We start from the raw sequence: 20,359 nt of genomic DNA on the forward strand, positions 1-20,359 counted from the left end.
GTAAATGACAAACAATTAACGACTGATGAATGTATTAATTGGCTAATATTTGTCAGTAGGGAATGAGACAGAAGAGCTGGTCGACCGGAATCCGCTTTAGAAGCACTGTCCCTAAGCCTGTCCCCTGTCTGTCTGCTGCGTGCTCAGGAGCTGGCCGACCTTCGGCACATTCATGCGAAGCTGAAGAAGCAGTTCCAGGAGAAGACAGCGGAGCTCGCCCACGCCAACCGGAGGGTGGAGAGCCACGAGGCCGAAGTCAAAAAGCTGCGTCTGAGGGTGGAGGAGCTTAAGAAAGAGTTGGGACAGGCTGAGGATGAGGTAGGAACGTGGTGTCCACCAATTGAAAACCCTTCAGCTTCCGGACTGTTCCACCAATCCGTGACTCTTGCCACTAACTTTGCGCTCTGTTGTAGAGATCCGGGAAACAAATCTGTAGCAACGCAACGTGTGTGTAACGTATATCAAGCCTCCTAAGGTTTTCCAAATAAACTTCAGTTTTACATGAATCATTTCAAACCCTTGTCTCTGATGAGAGGAGCCCTCTGGATTAGCTGTTCTTGCTAACTGCATAGTTATCTACCGCTGACCGAGCTAGTGTTTTGGTAGCAAAACTACATATTCATCTGCAGTAACAACAAACGTGTATTACTTATTGTTTCATACGTAGCGTGATTCTACTTCTACAGAGATTACAGGCCTAATAAAAATAAAAAAAAATACCATGAAAGGCTTTGATTGCTTTGTCGAGGATGTAGGCTTCAGTTAACTTCAATAGGTCCATCCAGGGGTCACTTTGTATGCCAGTTTGGACCCAGCATATAAAATGATAAATGCAAAATTGATGTTTATTTAGATAGCTTTAGGAAGCTCGTGTCGCCTCCCTGAAGTTGTGCCCCTGACTCTCGACAACAGAGAGAGTGCAATGATAATAGGTAAGGCAATAATAGGGAGGTGATATATTACAACGGTCTTAATTATGAGAATAGGTTCAGCTTTTAACCATTTCTACACCTTACTTTTAAGACCGACCCACTCTGGCAGCGTCACGTGGCGTCACCTCATTTGACAGCGTGGATGTGGTATAGTTGTACAGGGACAAAACTTCTGGGGCATCCGACATGTGCCAGCACATTACAAATAACTATGTTCCCTGTGTGTGTGTGTGTGTGTGTGTGTGTGTGTGTGTGTGTGTGTGTGTGTGTGTGTGTGTGTGTGTGTGTGTGTGTGTGTGCGCATGCGTGTGTGTTTCCAGTTGGATGAGTCCCACAACCAGACCAGGAAGCTGCAGAGGTCTCTGGATGAGCAGGTGGAGCAGACTGAGAATCTGCAGGTGCAATTGGAACACTTACAGTCAAGGTGAGATGGTCACACACACACACACACACACACACACACACACACACACACACACACTTCATGCTATCCATTGGCATGACTTGGTCGTAATGGAGGCTAAAGTACACCTGGTACAAACACGGTGCCTGGCTGCAGTACATGCAGGGTCAGATGGTTGAAGTGGGTTTCAGATCAGTGCACTGGTCGCTACTCTTTTAGGAACTCAACACCAGTTTAGGAAGTTATTGCCTGTAAATGAACATGGGGGTTATTGCAGCAAAAATAAATATACACCACATCAGTTAGCATTCATGACCCAAACTGTAAGTCTGCTAGTGGAGTGTTTAGCAGTCTGATGTGTATGTAATGCAGCGTGTTGGGCATTTAACACCCCCACGGCATTATTATTGTCGTAACTCAATTAGGACAATGAGTCTTTTTTTTCCAACCTTGCTTGAGTTAGCAGGAAGAGTCAGAGTCAGGTGACCTTAATACATGTAAAAAAGAAAAACGTGATTTTTAAAAAAAAAAAAAAAAAAAAAAAGAGGAAAAAATAGGCTTAGTCATCTCAGAGATTCTGTGTGTGAAATTCCGCCCTGCTCAACAGCGCCACCTGGAGTCAATGTGGGCAGGAACACACTAGGATTCCAGGGGTCAAAAAACGCTCCATAAATTTAGGGCCGCAGCTAACGATTATTTTCGATTAATCTGCCGGTTATTGCCACGATTAATCGATGAATCTTTTAGTCCGTGAAATATCGAAAAACAATTGTGAAGAACGCGATTTCCCAGAGTGCCCGGAGTGACGCCTTCAAACTGCCTATTTTGTCCGACCAACAGTCCAAAACCCCAAAGACTCGTCATTTACGGCCATGAAGAACAAAGAAAAGCAGCCTTCGTTTAAGAAGCTGGGAACCAGCAAACCCTTGACATCTTTGCTTTTGAAAAAGGACTGAAACGATTTATCGATTATCAAGTAATCGTTGCGGCTCTACGACAAGGCACTTACTCAGAACACGCCATATTCAGGTGTGTGTGTGTGTGTGTGTGTGTGTGTGATAGCTGACAGCCTAGTTGTAGCTGCCAGGCTTCACTGTGAGCCTCAGCACTCACTTCTCTTACTATTTAGAGATTAGCTTCCTCTGCTCTATGTGTGTGTGTGTGTGTGTGTGTGTGTGTGTGTGTGTTGCCTGTCTTTCGGTTTAGCTCTCGTACCCTATCAGCTTTGCACAGTCCTCCGCTCCCTTGCTCTCTGCCTCTCCCTCTGCGCTCTCTCCATTTTCTCCACGTCGCTGCTCCGCCACCCGACAGCCAATCGCTGAGCTACCAGTCGCAGGTTACCGTAGTAACAGAGAGCTCTCTTGTTGCTCCGCTCTGTGGAGGAGTGACAGGCGTGTCGGCATGGTAACGGCTTCAAAGACTTGAAGAGGGTGTAGCTTAGGCTTTTCTTCATTCTGGATTTTTTTTTTTTTTTCTTTGATTCAGTTTTTCAGAGACTGCTTGACTACGTGTGTGTGTGTGTGTGTGTGTGTGTGTGTGTGTGTGTGTGTGTGTGTGTGCATGTTGATGGATGTCTGTGTTCTCACTACGTCATTTCATCACTGTTGGCATGTTTTATATCATGCGCCACCGACACAAGTTAGCATACAAAGAATGTGTTTGTGTGTGTGTGTGTGTGTGTATCCTTGTCAGTATGTCAGAGGAGGATAAGCGTGTGTGTGTGTGTGTGTTAATGTACTTGTATGTGTGTTGCCTCATGGTTTATTTGAGGAGTTTGGGGTATGAGGAGAGTGCGACAACTATTCCAGAGCTGTATATTTCAAAGACATTTAAAGCCACCTGGTGGCTGTGACTCATGGAAAAAATACAAAAATAAAAAAAAATAAAAAAGTTGATGGTGACAGTTCCATACACACTTAAAATAAGTATAACAAATAATATAACAAACATAACGGTGACATTTTTGTGTTAAAGAGGCACCGGACCGGAGTTTACGACCCAAGATTTTACACATCGGATCACTTTACTTGTTACGAGGAGTGCTACTCATCGGGGTCTGCTCATCTATCTCAAAGTGGGCTGGAGACTTTGAGAGTTTGAAAGATGTTTACCAGGCAGGAGGGTCTAAGGAAAGCTCGAGTTGCATTCTGTGAAATGTAGGATCCGGTGTTTTGGAGCTTGAGCCATACTAGGGACTACAAGGATACCGAGGATATCTTTGATCTCTTGTGTTTCCCCCAACCCCAGGGGAAGTGCAGTGCTAAATTGCTGGAGTTGCCCCCTTTTTCAGTATCTGTGATCAAATATCCCAAGGTTTACACAAGTTTTTTCCAGGGCTTTCAACCACAGACCGTGCGTGCTTCCACATGAAGTATTAACCTTGAATTGTTTTATCCAGTTGAATTTAAATTCTCAGGGGTGGGGGCTTTTGTGTTTGCAGGTGGGAAGCCATTGAGGGATCATATCCTGGTGAAGAACCAAATGTGGCGTTCATAAGCGGTTCGCCTACTTAAAAGGACTGCTCTTCTCTTCACCAACGATATCTTCCACAGCAGATAGAGTTGCTATCTCAAACAGATCTTTAAAGTGCTCATAAACACGTTTCTTAACTAAAAATGCATGCTTCTTTCATGGGACAGAGGAGTTGCGGAAAGTACAACACAGCTAATAAGCTTCAATAGCTTTCCCCATTTTGGACTCTCTTGCTGTCTGTTGCCTTAAAGATCAACACTGTCAAGACAGTTCGCTAGCGGTCAACGTCAACGTTCACGAATCTTGCACTAGACGCAAGTCTAGTCTGAGGCATATTTATTTTCCCTCCCAACAGGGAATCCACTGATTCCGCAGTGGTTCCATTGAAAACGATCATCACGCCAACCTTGGTGCAAAAGGGCCCTGAAGGCAACACAGTTGTCGTCCCCTGGGGGCTTGCCGAAGCTGCTCAGCACCCAGTCTGTCAGAAATGACCTGCTGTAGTGGTGCATTTTAGGGGAAATCCTCTGGCAGACGTTACTGTTATATGATATATGTATAATACCAGTGTTACGCTATAGTTTTCATGCACACATCCACACAGTCCTCTGACACACACACACACACACACACACACACACACACACACACTGCCTTTCGATCAGCGGTTGCTCTTGTTTCCGTCTGTTGGGGAACGTGATACAGCGCACCCTGGCCACCTCCGTTGCTCTTGCAGGTGTTTTTTTTTTTTGCGAAAGCCATCGATCCTCCTCATTGCTCGTTGAAAGAGCGACCGCAACAGTTCGGAACAAATGGATGCAGGCTATCTCCGTCTCTTCCTTCTCCCTCCTGACTCTCTCCGTAGATTGATGTCTGTAGCTTTGCTGAGTGTTTTTGTAGGCTCAATAGAAAAGCTTTTAGTGGCTGAGCTGCTGTTACGGTCACAAATGTTATGATGGGTTTGTCAACCGGTTGCTTTGGCCCTGACCTGACCTGGCCTGCTGTTCAAAGATGGTCTCTGCTGTCAGATGTGCATGTCTTACTTTACTCCACCCGTCCAGGGACCCGTCCTGGTCAGTAACCTTTGACCTCTTTCCCCAGTGGATGCTCTGGTTTTGGTGTTCACAGACAGCCGATGTCTGTTTCTGGTGTCCACTCAGTCTCTTGTCTAGGGCCCATGCTGTTTCACTGACGTAGTGTTCCACACGGCTGTCAAATACAGCCCAGCCACATATGGGAAGTCCTCCTGGGACACTTCTGGTGTTCCCTGTTGAGTTAGCAGTTTCCGACCTGGTCTTAAGTCAAGGCAGGACTGTCACTGAGTCGTCTCCAATTCCAGACCAAGGACGAAAATGATACAGTCAGCTCTAGAAGTGTTTGGACATAATAGGGCATAGAATATTTGTTATATTGGCTCTGTACAACACCACAATGTTTCCACCCAAAGTACCTGGAACTTTAAGTCCCAGTTACTGCTTTTCAAGGAACTAAAAGGTTCCTTCAGCCCGTTGTTGTCTGAGTTTCCACGAAGACAAATTAGTCAGCCGACGTATGGAAAAAGTGACTTCTGTTTTTCCGGCACGGTGTCTCGCTTACTGCTGAAATATATTTATTGAAACAACGTTTCTGTCTACCCAACCCTCTTCACCTGGTGACATTGTGATTTCAAACAAGTGCTCCTACAAGCGCTTCACAAGGCAAGAAAAACACGACAGGTTAAACGAACGTAGAGACAGTAAGAATAAGACAGCGGTAAATTAAGGTAGAGCAGGCAAAATACTCTATATGCTATACCTCTGGGTTTGTGTGATTCAGGGGGAGACGTGGGACGAGGGCTGCAGGTGGTAAAGGGGGTAAACTCACTAGTCTCTGCAGCCAGCGTGCCCACCCCGTTTCATCTGGAAAAACACAACTGGTCGTCCGTTTCGTCTTCCACCATGGCTGCGAGTACTCGACCAGTCAGAAACGTTCAGCGCTGCAAGCCTCGCCGCCAAAATTCCTGTACTTTTGCAGAGCAGTAACGTTTTTGGGGGGTAAAATGATGTCCCCGGAACTTAATTTAGACTCTGGTTCCTGCAAAGTTTCCTTGTCCCTGGGGACAGTTTCCTGCGGTGGAAACACAGCTTTAGAATGTGCTTTAAGTGCAGACCCGTGCAGGGATTACAACCATTTTATATACATGGACCTCACATTTTAGGGTACCCCAAAGTAATTGGACAAATTAACATAGCTTTATGTTCTTTTCTTAATATATCATATAATATCATTCCGTCTTCCCTGGTGATGGTCTGCCAGACCGATACTGCAGGTTCCTTCAGATTCTGCTTGTTTCGGAGCATTCTTAACACACTACTTCAGTCACTTTTTGTACATACGAACAAGTGCAACACCATGAATACCTTCGAGGAGACGCTGTCTGATATCCTTAAATGATCGTCTTGCTCTTCTTCATGACTCCAAGCTTTCTGTCCTGCTTTCGAGTGTGACTCTTCATCATTGCAAACAAACTAAGAGCAGCTGTCGTGTGTTACATGGACTGACGGGTAACTCATTTTGTCGGACAGTTTCGGCGATGGCCATCCTGCATCATGAGCACTTGTGTTTTCGCTCGGATCACAACATCTGTCTACCTTTTTAAAGCTCAGTCATCACTGTGGAGGCAGCTTCACGCGCACATATTTTCTACATTCAAGATCATAAATCGTCCCCTAAATAGACATGAATTCAGGCAGAATTCTACAGATAAATCACTTGAAGCTTTTCCTCGGAGGCAGCGGCCGACTTATTTACGGCGAGATACACTTTCTCTGCGAGGCTTTTTACTCTACAGGTGGTTAAGTTGAAGTCAAGGTGCAGTATAGCCAGGAAGTAAATGCTTTTAGGGTTGTAAACTAAATCACAGTCAGAGTGTGAGATTTTGAGATACATTGAATAATTCATTACAACACCAAGTATGCACCTTCATAACCCTGTGTGTGTGTGTGTGTAATTGTGCATATCCCCAACACACATTTACACATACAGACGCACATTCACCTACACAACACATACGTATCTAATAAAAAAAAAACAAATGATATGTAGTACTGTCATATTCGTCAGCACCTTAATGTTATTTTAACACCCTGCGCTTTCTCTCTCTCTCTCTCTCTCCCTCTCAGACTGCGGCGGCAGCAGCAGAGTCCTGGTCTGTTTGGGAAGATGCGTTCAGCTCGGTTCAGTCCTGAAAACCCAGACGGTCCAGCCAGTGACATGGACGAGGAGGAGGAGGAGCTGCAGCTCCAGATCCCATGACACACACACACACACACACACACACACACACAGATATACGTTTAAACAAACATCTGCAGCCACATAAAGAAGGTGAATAGTCAATATGTATTTGGTAACTCTTGGGGGGGGGGTGACTCTGTATCTCCAGTAAGTAACGCTTTGAATGAGCAACAAGATCAAACCCAGCAGGAGCGTGACAGACATTAACGGGATGTCCGGACAGCGTAACGCCGAATGAAAGGATCCCTCTTCAACTCCCATCAAACCACTATAGCAGAGGTCGACACGCATCATCCTTTTCGATGTACTCACTCATTCTTACCTCACATCACCGCAAAGCACTACATCTGTCCCATCTGAGCTGTGCTACTGTATTCAACAAAGCCTCAACCCCACATCCACATCCCGAGTATTAAAAGGCCTTTCATGTCCCCCGTCAGGGAGCAACCAGTAAGGCAACAAGGAAACAGGAGTTGACAAACTGGGTTTTTATTTGCCCAAAAAAATGCAAAAAAACATTATAAACCAAGGTGTTGCTAATTAGGCCTATGAAAGAGGTCGACGCAACATAACTATACTCAATATGACAACAACTAAACAAGGTGTTCACTGATCAAACTGACCTGCCACAATGACACACAAGGGAACACCTAAATGCAAAGCAAAACTAACTAAACCCAACTAAACCATAGGTTTGGCGGGAGTACACACTAAGAAGTATTCCCAAGTTCCGTGACGTGATCTAATGTCGCAGTCTTGTCTGAAGAGGACAACAGAACGGCGTCTGCAGAACCAGTTAAAAGTAGCATTCTAACTCTCCGTGTTGGTCTGCCTACCCCGAGCGCCGACCTCCGGGTCTGCAAAGCCAATGCGGAAGTGCCGGCGTAGGTAGACGTGCATATTGTCCTCGGGTGCGCGGATCCCCCCCCAGCTCCACCCTCTTGTCCAAATATGGTCACTCCTGGTTCCAAAAAAAACAAGATGGCGACTGCCAAAATGTCAAACTCAGCTTCAAAACAGTCGTCCGCAAACCAATCGGTGACGCCGCGGTGGCCAGGTCCATTTTTTTGTTTGTTAAAACAACAAATGTCATTCCGTCACATACTGCAGTGTTTGAGGGAAATGTAAACTAGATGGAGAAACGAGTAAAAGGCCTGTAAGTGTGTGGCACTTGTATTCTCATTTAAATGTATTGAGTCTGATCATTTCATGATGTTGTGTGTTCCCAGTTTGACTGGAGCTGCTCCCTGACAATAAGCACAATGGCACACTGAATTCTAGACATGTACAGTGCTTAACAAATGTATTAGACCACCTGTCATAAAAACGAGAAAACACAAATGTTTTAGAAATCTGTCAAAAACTTGTTTCAAACTAAGTTATTTATTAGGCAAATAACAAACTACATAACAACTAAATAGTCCTTATTCACATATATTAACCAAAAATCTTAATATTCTGTACGACCTCCTTTGGCCCTGATAACAGCTTGCATTCAAATGTTTCTGTTCAGGAATACAAGTAAATAACTGTAATCTGGCATCTCAATCAAATAATAAATAATCAAAATAATAATGTGCTTTACTATTTTTTTTCTGCTTTTTTTGTAAAACAGTAAATTTGAGAATTCATGGATAACAACAATAATTATATTTTAGCATTAAAGAGATCATTTTGATTAAAGAGCTTGGCTTGCACATACTGGTGGATTAACCATTACAGAAACACCAGCAATACTGTTCATTTAGGGCAGCGGGGGCAAACACCTTACACTGGGTGGTGGGCTAATACATTTGTTAAGCGCTGTATGTGTACATGAAAAAGTAAGAGAGTGTACAAGATCCTTGTAAAAAAAAAAAAAACAGATACAGATACAGCTTTACATCAGTGGGATGTAATGGGTGAGGCTAGTAGTAAAGTCTCTTTGTCACGAAATGTCGTATTGTTTATGCCAATGTGACCTTTAGTGGACATTCACAGAAACAAAGTCTGTTAATTTCATTGGAATCGCCCCCAAACGGTGGATTCGCTTTCGAGGGCGAATTCGACATGGCGAACCTTGACTATGCTCGGGTTAACCAATAGCAAACCCTGTTGACGCCGCTGACCTTGAAGGAACACGCGACCAGAGAGTCTTTTGGGGACGGTGTTGCAGCCCCCTCATCTGTCAGAGTAACTGGCAAATCAGTGGTATTGCTCTTTAAGAGGAGGCGATTATTTTAAGCTGAATTTCGCCCCTCGATGCTTTGAAGGTCTACGGTTTACGTTTGGTTCATGTTTGAATCTTTGGAATTCGTTTTCAGTCTGTATAGTCATTGTAGCGGCGGTCCCATACTGTTGAAATGGAAGCTTGCTTTTCAACAGCATACAGAACTACAGTATACACACCAGTGGAAACCAAACCTTTCTAGACAGCAAAGGCAGCAATACATTGAAAGTGCTGCTTTTTAAAGTTTGGCGGTGTCGATTTTTTACGCAGTGTTTACGCCTAAGTATTTTAAAATGCCTCGAATCCCAAGTATTTATACCCAATAATTCCCTCGGGACAGTATTCAGTTAGGGTGGAAGTGCCTCCAAAGCAGCATTTAGACCATCATGGGATAACGGAACACTCACTGAAACCCAGGCAAGTAAAAAGATTTTGTAGGCTCCTTTTTAAGACGGCCCATGTGTCCAACAGTATATGGGGCGGGGGGGGGGGGGGGGGGACTGAAGAGTTAATTTATTTGTACAAAACCTTTGCTGGGCTACATCTCTCCCGTGTTTGTGAAAGAGCTCCAGTCTAGCAGTGGCTAGATGCAATTGTGAAAGCAATAAAACATTCATTTCTCCTCCACCACCATCCACAGTCACTCTCGGCCTCAACTGTGACGCTGGAACGGGACCAAGGTATTTTTATTGATCAGGATTTTGAACTATTTATGTTGTTATGGTTTACTTTTTTTTTTTTTTTTTTTATAAATGATCTGTATCACGTGGTTTTGTATTAGCTCGATAAATGTCAACTGTACATATAAAGAAACATGAGTCACTGTCTTTTTTTTTTTCCTCCATACTGTATGTATTCTTAATGTGTGTGTGTGTGTACGTGTGTGTGAGAGAGAGTAATAGTCTTTTATTTGGAGAACGCTCTCCAGAAACCAGCAGTGCCTCATTGTGTGTAACGTCAAAGTTGTTCTCCTTAAGCGCACAAGTGGCGTGGGATCATGGGAGTTGTTGTCTTCATTGTTGACCTCCATAGCTGATGAAAAACGTATCTGATGTTGACGTCTCATGAGGTGGGTTAGGGTTGGGGTCGTGTTCACAGATGAGGAAATGTATTAGAATTGTATCCATGTTTAGGCACGTTTATTCCTGTTATGTCATTTCATTCTTGTGAAATAGCTGCAAGCTAACTCACCATTCGATGAGTGGACCACCAGCTACTGTATCTGACGTTGTGTGGCATTCGACACGCTCACAAAGATTTTCTTTTCTTCAGTATGACTGTTTTGACCAGGGATAACGGCGCTGGGCTACCCCCACGATTGAATTCGCCACCAGAAGACAAAGATAAAAAAAACACCTTGAATTGTATACATCAGACAGCAAAACATACCCCAACGACATGAACAAGTTCCTTCATAATATAGACCCACCCACATTAACAAATACATACTGATAGAACTGATGGAAACCACTAGAATCCCACCACGTATGAACACTGCTAACACTAAAGTAACAGTGAACCGCGATGAAGATTCCACCCTTACCTCCGCTTTTGAGCAAGTCAATTGGTCATTTTTCTTCGTCATTTATCAACTTGGGTCAAAACACAACTTGCCAAGGGCCACAGCCACAATTAACGGGTTAATGTCATCACACTGCACGAACCCCTTGCTGCCGCTGTTTGCCGGAACAATCACAGAAAAGGTGTGCAATCCACCAGAGTAAACCATGAAATTACTTTGCTTACAGAACCCACTATCTCATTACAATCTCACTACAAGAGACCACCTGTTCGAAAATCTCAAGCTACTCCACTAACTGGTCCAAATCAACAATGTTACACTCTCCAAAAAGCTGCTGGAATCTGGCAGCCCTAACCCCCCCCCCCCCCCCCCAACCTGTCTGAGCAGGTACACTTCCAACCCTCATCTAAACAATTGAAGATGACAAACAGATCTGGCCAATCAATTGCAAATTCTAACCAAATGGATCCACCCCGGCTAGATGTGAGACTTGACCTTTTAACTTACATTACAAGCTATGCTCAATTCATCCTTTACATAAATGCATGTTCACATTTCCTGTTTCATTAGCTAAATAAAGAGACCACACATCTCGTCTTTATCTTATCTGATTAGTGCATATGCGCTACCAGTTCTTAGTTCAACTAGTTAGTTCAATTTCTATTGGACCACCATCTATTTCTAGCATCAAAATCGGCATGTTGTCCCAAAGCTTCACACTCTTCCTAAAGGGGGAATGAAACAACACAATCTCAATTAGTGTGCATTAGATTTTGCATTGCAAAGTCAGTTTCTTTGGTCTTGTGTGAGTTCTTGATGAGCAGAGTCTGAGTGTGTCCAAGTCCTTGAACGTGGCAGTATTAGCACTTTTCAGACTGGCAAGTTGTCACTTGAGTTTCCATTAGTGTCCAACTCTTGAGGTCTGTTTCATGACCTAGATATCGTCTAAGACAGGGTGTTTGGAGAAAGTTCATCTTTGAGTCCTAACGGATCATGTTTTCCTGACCGGGAGAGGCCACGTCAGGGAAGGTTCATTCCTCCTTAATGAAAGATATAGAATTATTCGTCATCACCGGCCTTATCAGGCTACACCACCAAACAATGCTATCCCAGGCTATATGCAAAGAACTAGGTATTTACTAGGTTGCATTGAAAAATCCCTTCTGCAAAGTGTTTGTCTTGAGTCGTAAGAGATGACAAGAATTTAAAGGTATTCATAAAAACAAAAGGGGCTTTTTTCGATCCCTAAATACTCTTCTCGGCCCGTTTAAAGTGATTCAGTAATAATGAAACTGAGACGTACTAAGGTGGCTGGTGAGGGTATCTCAAGTGTTTCCCTTATTTTTGTTGCCATGGATTTTTGTCCCTTCAATTGCACATTAGGATAAAACTAATGTGCTAAAAAAAAAAATCTTAGCATATATTTGAAAGGAATACTCCAGCAAGTTAGTATTGCACTTCCATAAAGTTGGGGGACTCACAAGACAAAGACAAAATTGAAAAAGAATGGTCAGCAGGCCCAGATATTCTGACCTTTTGTCCCTAATATTGGTCTAACTTCACAAAACTCCTTAAATTCCCATAATGCAACCAATAGCATATTGCTTAATAAATGCCTGCATATTTGAAACTCAGCACCCTGGGTTACGTAAGATTTCTGCTATAAATCTGTCGTCTCTGAGCCCATGCTGAGATAACTCACGACACTAATGACATTATCAGGGTTATTTTCGTGGCAAAGCTCCTGCAAAACCACAGAAGACATTATACAACTGTTTCCACAGGCGGTACTCCTCCCTTCCCCGGTGGGTCGCCACCTTGCCGTGGTGGAGGAGCTTGCCTGTACCAAAGATCCCAAGAGTGATGCCGTCTGGAGTTTAGCTCCAAGCAGGGTCACCTTGGCCGTGAGGTTGGGGGGGGGGGGCGGAGTACCAGATTAAGTATGACCCAAAAAAAATAAAAGACCTCAACAGCAGAGCAGGTGGAGGATGGTGTCCAGCAGGCAGATCGCTACAATGGCCGTGAAGACGGAGGAAGGCTGCAGCTCTCGGTGGGGGGGGGGGGGGGGGGTTGGTTACAGGTCTGTTTGTGCACCAGCCTCTCCACGTTAAAAGAAGTCATGCGCAGGTCTCAGCTTGTTGAGAATAACCCACACTGCACACCCAAGGCCAAGTCCACACATCCATCACGGAGCTGCAGTGTGCGGATGATAACACCAACGTCACCCACACGGAAAAAGATCTTAAGTCCGTACTTGATGCTTTTCCCCGGGCGTACACACACAGCAAGAAAGTTTGTCCAGGGGGGCCATAATACTCGACTTTCAGCGATTGCAGAGGATGAGTAATTTATTTGGAGTCGTGTTTGCGTCCAGCTGATGAATGTCAGTCCAATATTCACTCTCTTTTAGCTCTGCTTTTGGTCTCCACCAACTCCTAAAGGAAATATCTGGCTATTTAGCCGCTCAACGCTCCACTATGTTCTCCAGCTAGTCTATAACTGTGTCTGTCTACTGTTTGCTGCTGAGCAGGTAGTGTACAGTGGGTTTATCGGAGCTTTTTCACCGGAAACAGCTGCCTGCCTGCCTGCCTGGAAACAAGGTGGTTGAGGACCAGAGTTTGGTAGTCTAAAACCAAAACAATGAACTACGGTGTTGAGCGATTTTATTCGACGCTAATGTCAAAAAGAGGTTTAGTGATTGTTAAGAGAAATGCCTTAAGATGTTTAAATGAACCCGGATAACCTCCGCGGCGGTATAATAGGCAGAATAATTACTGCAGCATGAGAGTGTAAGAGAGCCAGAGAGATGTTGGAGAGAGAGAGATAGAGAGAGCACTGAACTCACACACACTCTTGTGGTGCATTTGGCAGTGCAGACTGTTGTGTACTGCACGGAGTAGACACAGTAATGAGACTGAACCTCAGCCTGACTCCCCACACGCAGCATGGGGGAACAGCTTGCATCTCCCTCTGAGATCATATTCATTACTGTGTGTGTGTGTGTGTGTGTGTGTGTGTGTGTGTGTGTCTGAGAGTGTCTGAGAGAGAAGCCAAGACATATAATGAATGTTTTACCTTTGTGTAGGCTGGAGTCAGAAAGACTGAAATCACACACAACACTGGCTCTGCATTTTATTTGTGTGTGTGTGTGTGTGTGTGTGTGTGTGTGTGTGTGTGTGTGTGTGTGTGTGTTTGCTTACTTTGCATAAAACAGATAGTTGTATATTGACAGTTCAGGCATCCAAACTTGTACAAGTATTCACTATGGTGCCCTTGGGATAACACACACACACACACAACGCGCCCACACACTCAAGCTGTTAGCTGTGGATGGTGGTGGCGTGTGTGTGTGTGTGTGTGTTTTAATGTTTAGCTCGACCCCGTGAGTACGGTGGAGAAGATAATTCCGAAGCGTGGCACACACTGTGAAAGCGATGAGGGTGTGTGGGGTGTTCATCGTACGTGTTGGGGGGTCGTTGTTTTCTCTATTTGATTTCCACAGACGTGTGTGAGTGCGCTCACAAAGCCCAGAGCCTAGTTCATAATGTTCGTTTTCTCTGTGTCTTTATTAGGCCAGTAATGGCTGACAGCAGGAAGGCAGAACATTACATTGATCCCTCTATAATTATTCCACAGCCACCACAGCATCTCCTTGTATGCATGTACTGTGTGTGTGTGTGTGTGTGTGTGTGTGTGTGCGTGCGTGCGTGTGAGCGTGCACGGTTATGTATCACGGCAAAATAGAAACAATTTGAAAGTGATTCATTGTGTTGTGAAAAATAATTGATTTCATTTCCATTTCCCTGCACCGTCGTGTAGCTGCCTCCCTGTTCATTTTTATTTGCTCTGAATTGGTGTCCGTCTCTTTCGTAATAAACCAATTTAAGCTTGACTGCACGCAAACAAGGCCAACAAATGATCCTGACACACGTGCAAGGTCATTACCATTGGTACAGGCTGGTTTTTACATCATTGGCAGTCTTTTATCCATTTTGAGTGTCAGGGTTCATTCTCTACCTGGGGATTGAAAAATGTCTCAACTCAAGGTCCACTCGCTCGCTTTTTTTTTTTTTGCTGGATTTCATCAACAGGTGGATTTTGTTCAGTTGTCGCTGAGATTGCTCAGGTGGCATTATGGGACCGAAGCGAGGAACTTTAGAACTTTGGTCATGTATTGATGAACAGCGGTTTCTGTCTTCATGGTGTACCGGCAGAGATCTTGTAAGTGTTGATGGACTGAGAGCAGAGTTTGCGGCACATAATTGAGTCACTCCGAGAATTCAGAGATGAACAAAATTGACTTTCACCCGATTCTCCTCTACAATAAAGCTGTGTGTGATCCGAAGGGTCCCAACAATCTGGCTATGTAAGGGAGTCTCCTTGGCATGCTTCTGGTGTTTGCTTTTGCTTTAGCTCTGTCCGTTCTGGTCTTAAGTCGAGTGGACATTCAGTTGAGAGTTTTTTTTTGTCAAACTCAAATCTTTCCTGTTGGTTGTATAAAAACACTTAGAGTTAGATAAAGATGATAGTTGTGGTTAAAAGTATGACGTTTTGTAGGTCCACAATGTCATGTTTTGGCTTTTTCTCCAGACAGACAAGACTCATAATTCACATGGTTGGTAGAGGACTTTGTCAGTTAAACATAAATGTAATTTTTAGGCATCTGAACAAAAGCCCTCATGCTGTAGTTGTTCTTATATTCAATATGAACATAGTTCCAAGGTATATGGATTAGAAGTTGGAAAGAAGAGAAGGTTATTCATTTCTAGTAAATGATCTTGCCCCAACAAGAAAACATTTTGTTCGCACTAGATAAAAAAAAATATATATATCTTTTGGGATTTTGAGGCTTACATAAGATAAAGGTGGTTAAAAAGGGTTTCAAAAACTCATCTAGTTGTATGATCGTGTATGTTGCTACCCCAACAGGCCCAGTTGTAAAGCTGTAACTAAAGATAGATCTTTAGATCTTTCTAATAATGCATAGGAATATGACCAAAACTAGAGCCAGGTTGTAAAAAGTACAAAACTAATCCACGTGGTGGCCAGGACAAATGCTAGCTTTAGTGGTTCTACAGCGCTGATCATCGCCTGTTTACAACAGAGCTGATGGTAAGCAGATTAGGACCGTGAATGAATAACGAATTGATCCGTTTCAAGTCAAATGTGGTACGTAAATTAATCACGTCTCTTCAGGCTTGTGGAACTGATCGGGTTTTATTTTCAGAAATGCCCCCCATTGTCGTAAACCGCTGTTGCCAAGAGCTGAGTGCCTCCAATATGGCCGCCAAAGGCTGAGTTGTGGTCATTTTTTTTTATATAGAAATTACTTTTACGTGTGTGTGAGATCTTCACACATGGCAAATAAAGAAAAATCGAATGCAATAACGCCACAAGACAACGTAACGTTTTGCACGTGAGAGGATGTAGAACTGTTCCGCATTCAGTTCAAGGTTCATGAGCTTGGACATGATCTATTCCTACATACTGCGATGGTGCCAGCGAAATGAATCGTCTTTATAAACACGGCTTTAGGTGACTAATGAGTTGAGACAATACACAGGTATGAGAATTCCTCATTTCTGAGGCTGTTATTTCTTGTCAGGAGGAGGAGATGGTCTGCTGGGACTTCTACACAGACACAATGAAGACGGGTGCAGGCAATAAAGTAATTGTCCTAGTCGGCGCTGTCAGAGCAGAGAGGACAGAATGTCAGCAACAGTCTGAGGGGCAGATGAGACAGAAAATAGCAGCAACAAATACAATTGCATTTCTGCCAGTTTTGCACTGTGATCACGACAGGATCCTCTAATGCACCTGACACACACACACACACACACACACACATACTTTACCTCAAAAGTCTCCACACACTTTGGGTGCTCTAGTTTTGATTGCCTTCAGGCCTGATAGGAAAACTTGTTAAATCAAACTTTTCAATTCCATTATAATGTAAAATATACTATATAAATGCAGATAGGAGTACATACATACATACATACATACATTTTTCAGGAGATTATATCCGCAAAAAAAACGCAAAACTTCACATCTCTTTTGAAAGGTTCTTGGAAAACCATAGTTTGAACTTCCTGCACGTACCCATAGTTGCAGCAGGTCCCTTTGGGTTTGTGTTTGCAGTCTAACCATCTGCCTGTAATCTATTTAAAGAAACACAACAACATTTTTGAATACATGTCAGAACATCGATGCCAGTTTTATTGCTGTGCTCCCAGTACAGACAGAGGTCCTGGATCTGACGAAACATGTAAAGTAAAAAGTAAAAAGATTAGTAAGAGAGGGAAATGGACAGCATGTAACAAGAAACAGCCATTAGTTGAAAGCAATCAATAGTTGACTAGTACTAAGAATTTCAAGGTAATCCGTCAGCGAGGGCGGACAAAGCAGGCAGAAACAGGATTTGTTCCTGGAACACTGAGACTGGGTAGTACATTAGTACAGAAATACATTCCTGATGAGGGAATGGGAAATAGGAGAGCAGGTGAGTGAGGAGATCAAGTGAATGGGAATCGCGGGAACACACTGAGAGCAACTAAAAAGGGCAGGTGGGGAATGGTAGGTATCGGAATAACACATGAATATTAAAATCCCCTACGATAATGACTTTGTCTGTTTTAAGGACCAAACCTGATAAAAACTCTGAGAATTCAGATGAGAATTCAGAGTATGGACCTGGAGCGCGATAGACTATAACGAATAAGACTGGCTTCAGTGTTTTCCAGGTTGGGAGTGAGAGACTCAGAACGAGGCTTTCCAATGAGTTATAATCCAGTTTAGGTCTAGAGTTCATCAACAGGCTTGAGTCAAAGATGGCTGCAACTCCACCTCCTCGGCCGGTGCCTCGAGGGATGTGAGTGTTAGTGTGACTGGGCGGAGTGGATTCATTCAGGCTGACGTACTCTTCATGACACAGCCAGGTTTCTGTCAGACACAGTAGATCAATATGATTCTCTGATATTAGCTCGTTTACTAATACAGCTTTAGACGACAGAGATCTGATGTTTAACAGTCCACACTTCATTTTCTTATTGTTTTGGCCTATAGCAGTGGTGGTCTTAATTTTTATTAAGTTTTTATTAATGACTCCTCTCCTGTTTACTTTTGGTTGAATTAATTTAAGTGGTCGGGGGGCAGACACAGTCATCATGGGGTTTTGGGTGGGTAACTTCTCTAATCGAAGCGCAGAGAAGCGTGCAGGACTGCGACTCTGCCTCCTGGTCTGGACTCTGGGTTGTCACGGTTTTGGTAAAGTCGGTCAGATTTCTAGATATGAGAGCCGCTCCATCCAAAGTGGGATGAATGCCGTCTCTCCCCATCAGACCAGGTCTCCTCCAGAAAGTCCGCCAACTATCTACGAAGCCCACATCGTTTGCTGGACACCACCTCGACAGCCAGCGGTTGAATGATGACATGCGGCTAAAGATATCATCACTGGTCAGATTGGGAAGGGGCCCAGAGAAAACTACGGAGTCCGACATAGTTTTTGCAAACGTACACACCGACTCCACGTTCATTTTGGGGACCTTCGATTGGCGTAATGGGGAGTCATTACCGCAGACGTGAATAACATCCTCTGAGCAAATAAAGTCAATATTTAAACCAAGTGTAAAAACAAGGTCCAAGGTATGACCCCTAACGTGTGTGGGGCCAGACACATTAGGGGTCATGTACATATTTTCTGTGTATATGTATATACGTTTCAAAAAATGTTGGCATGTAAAACTGGCGACAGGACAGAGTATTGCATTGCTGCATGCTTGTTAGCTTGCATGCTTGTTAGCTTGCATCCTCACGCATGAGCAAGAGATATAAACAAATTGTGGACCCGCTCATAGACGCTGCTCTGCATAATTAAGGTTCTGTTCCAGGGCTGGATGTTTAGTCAGTTATTACAAATGTCAATGTGATTTTTTGAACATGTGAAGTTCTGGTTGCAGTTTGGCTCCATGTGAAGGCTATCTGAAAATTTCCATTGATTGATTTGAGTGTTTTTAATTTGCTTTGTTCAAACAGACAGAACAAATACGCCCATTGGGCAAGTGGGTGTGTGTGTGTGTGTGTGTGTATGATTCATCTGTCTTTTTTAACAGGCTATGTACCACAGTCCAAACAACACGAACACCAATACTACCATTAATTCATATAGCACTTTTCAAGAGACCCAAAAGATACTTACGGCAAAAGATACTTACTGGGCGGCATGGTGGCGCAGTGGTTAGCACTGTCGCACGGGAGGTGAAGCTGGTTAGAGCGGGTTGGGGGTTCGATCCCCGGCTGCCCCCGTCATGTCGAAGTGTCCTTGAGCAAGACACTGAACCCTAAGTTGCTCCCGATGGAGACCAGCACCTTGCATGGCAGCTCAGTCGACATTGGTGTGTGAATGTGTGAGTGAATGGGTGAATGAGACTTAGCTGTAAAGCGCTTTGGGAACCGTGAAGGTTGAAAAGCGCTATATAAGTGAGATCATTTATTAATTTACCATTTACTTACATACTACTTACATGACATACATAATATACTTGTCACAGCTTCCTACGTGCGTTTAGTTCATTCAATTTATGTTTCATGTTTCCTGTTTTGTTTTGTCACTTTACTCTCCTCTTGTTTCAGTCCACTTCACTTCCTGCCTCTGTGTGTTTTCCCGCCTGCACCTGCCCTGATTAGTTTCACCCGCCCCTCATTATCCCCACCATGCGTTTATATTTAGTTTGTGTGTTTCCCCCTCTCCAGTGCCAGTTCGTTGTATGTTATTGCTGTTTGTTACCTGCCTTGTCCCTGTTTTCCATGCGTTCCCAGTGTTTTTAGACTTACTTTAAGGACTATTGGATTGTTTATAGGAGTCTGAATATATATCATATGTATATATTATTATATATAAAAGAGTAGAACACAACATAAAAGCAGACAAACATCGTATAAAATGATATCCATGGTTGCGGCAATGTTCTCTGCCGGTCCTCGTCCTTCCTGGTTGTCCTCAGTACACTGCGTGGCAGTGTGTATGTCCTTATCGACTGCAGGTTCGTGGAACACAAGGGCGGGGGAATCGGCATCAGACATGTTAGTGCAGCACAATTACTCAAAGTTGCAGTACGGTTTAATAAAAGAGAAAAACGGGTTGGAATGGTGATTCCTGTCCGTCCACACATTCACAAAAGACTTATTATGGACAAAAGGGCAATCAATATCGCGTTATTGTCGCTGTTAGTCAGGTTGTCCTCTGTCCGTGGGGTCCACGCGTAGGCAGGCTGGGCAATTGCTGAGTGGAAGTGCGCCTGACAAATCAGCTATTCCTCAAGGATGAGGTGAGGTATTTCTGAATGTCCTCCTTCATTGTCTCTGGCAAGGTGAGGGACTTCACAACCTTTCTCACAGTTGGGTGCGGGGTTTCGTATACTGTTGTGAGGTCTTGAGGGAGTATTTTTGCCCATTGTTCGATAACATAGGCAGGCTCTTGGACAAGCCTTTTGTGGCTAAGCCCCTTGAGTATTTCACTGACATCGCTGGCTGTTGGTATCCTTCTG

At 43.8% G+C, this 20,359-nt stretch overlaps 1 protein-coding gene across 1 annotated transcript in view; it reads left to right on the forward strand.

Moving 5' to 3' along the window:
* Nucleotides 1-7,101, forward strand: part of ccdc102a (coiled-coil domain containing 102A) — a 51,597-nt gene extending 44,496 nt beyond the window's left edge. The window contains exons 8-10 of the mRNA XM_070909279.1: nt 148-318; nt 1,253-1,356; nt 6,969-7,101. Coding sequence (XP_070765380.1) covers nt 148-318; nt 1,253-1,356; nt 6,969-7,101 — 408 coding nt within the window. The remainder of the gene's footprint in view (nt 1-147; nt 319-1,252; nt 1,357-6,968) is intronic.
* Nucleotides 7,102-20,359: the final 13,258 nt, after the last annotated feature.

The sequence above is a fragment of the Enoplosus armatus genome, chromosome 1 (genome assembly GCF_043641665.1).
Source record: "Enoplosus armatus isolate fEnoArm2 chromosome 1, fEnoArm2.hap1, whole genome shotgun sequence".
In the NCBI taxonomy this organism is placed as follows: Eukaryota; Metazoa; Chordata; class Actinopteri; order Centrarchiformes; family Enoplosidae; genus Enoplosus; species Enoplosus armatus.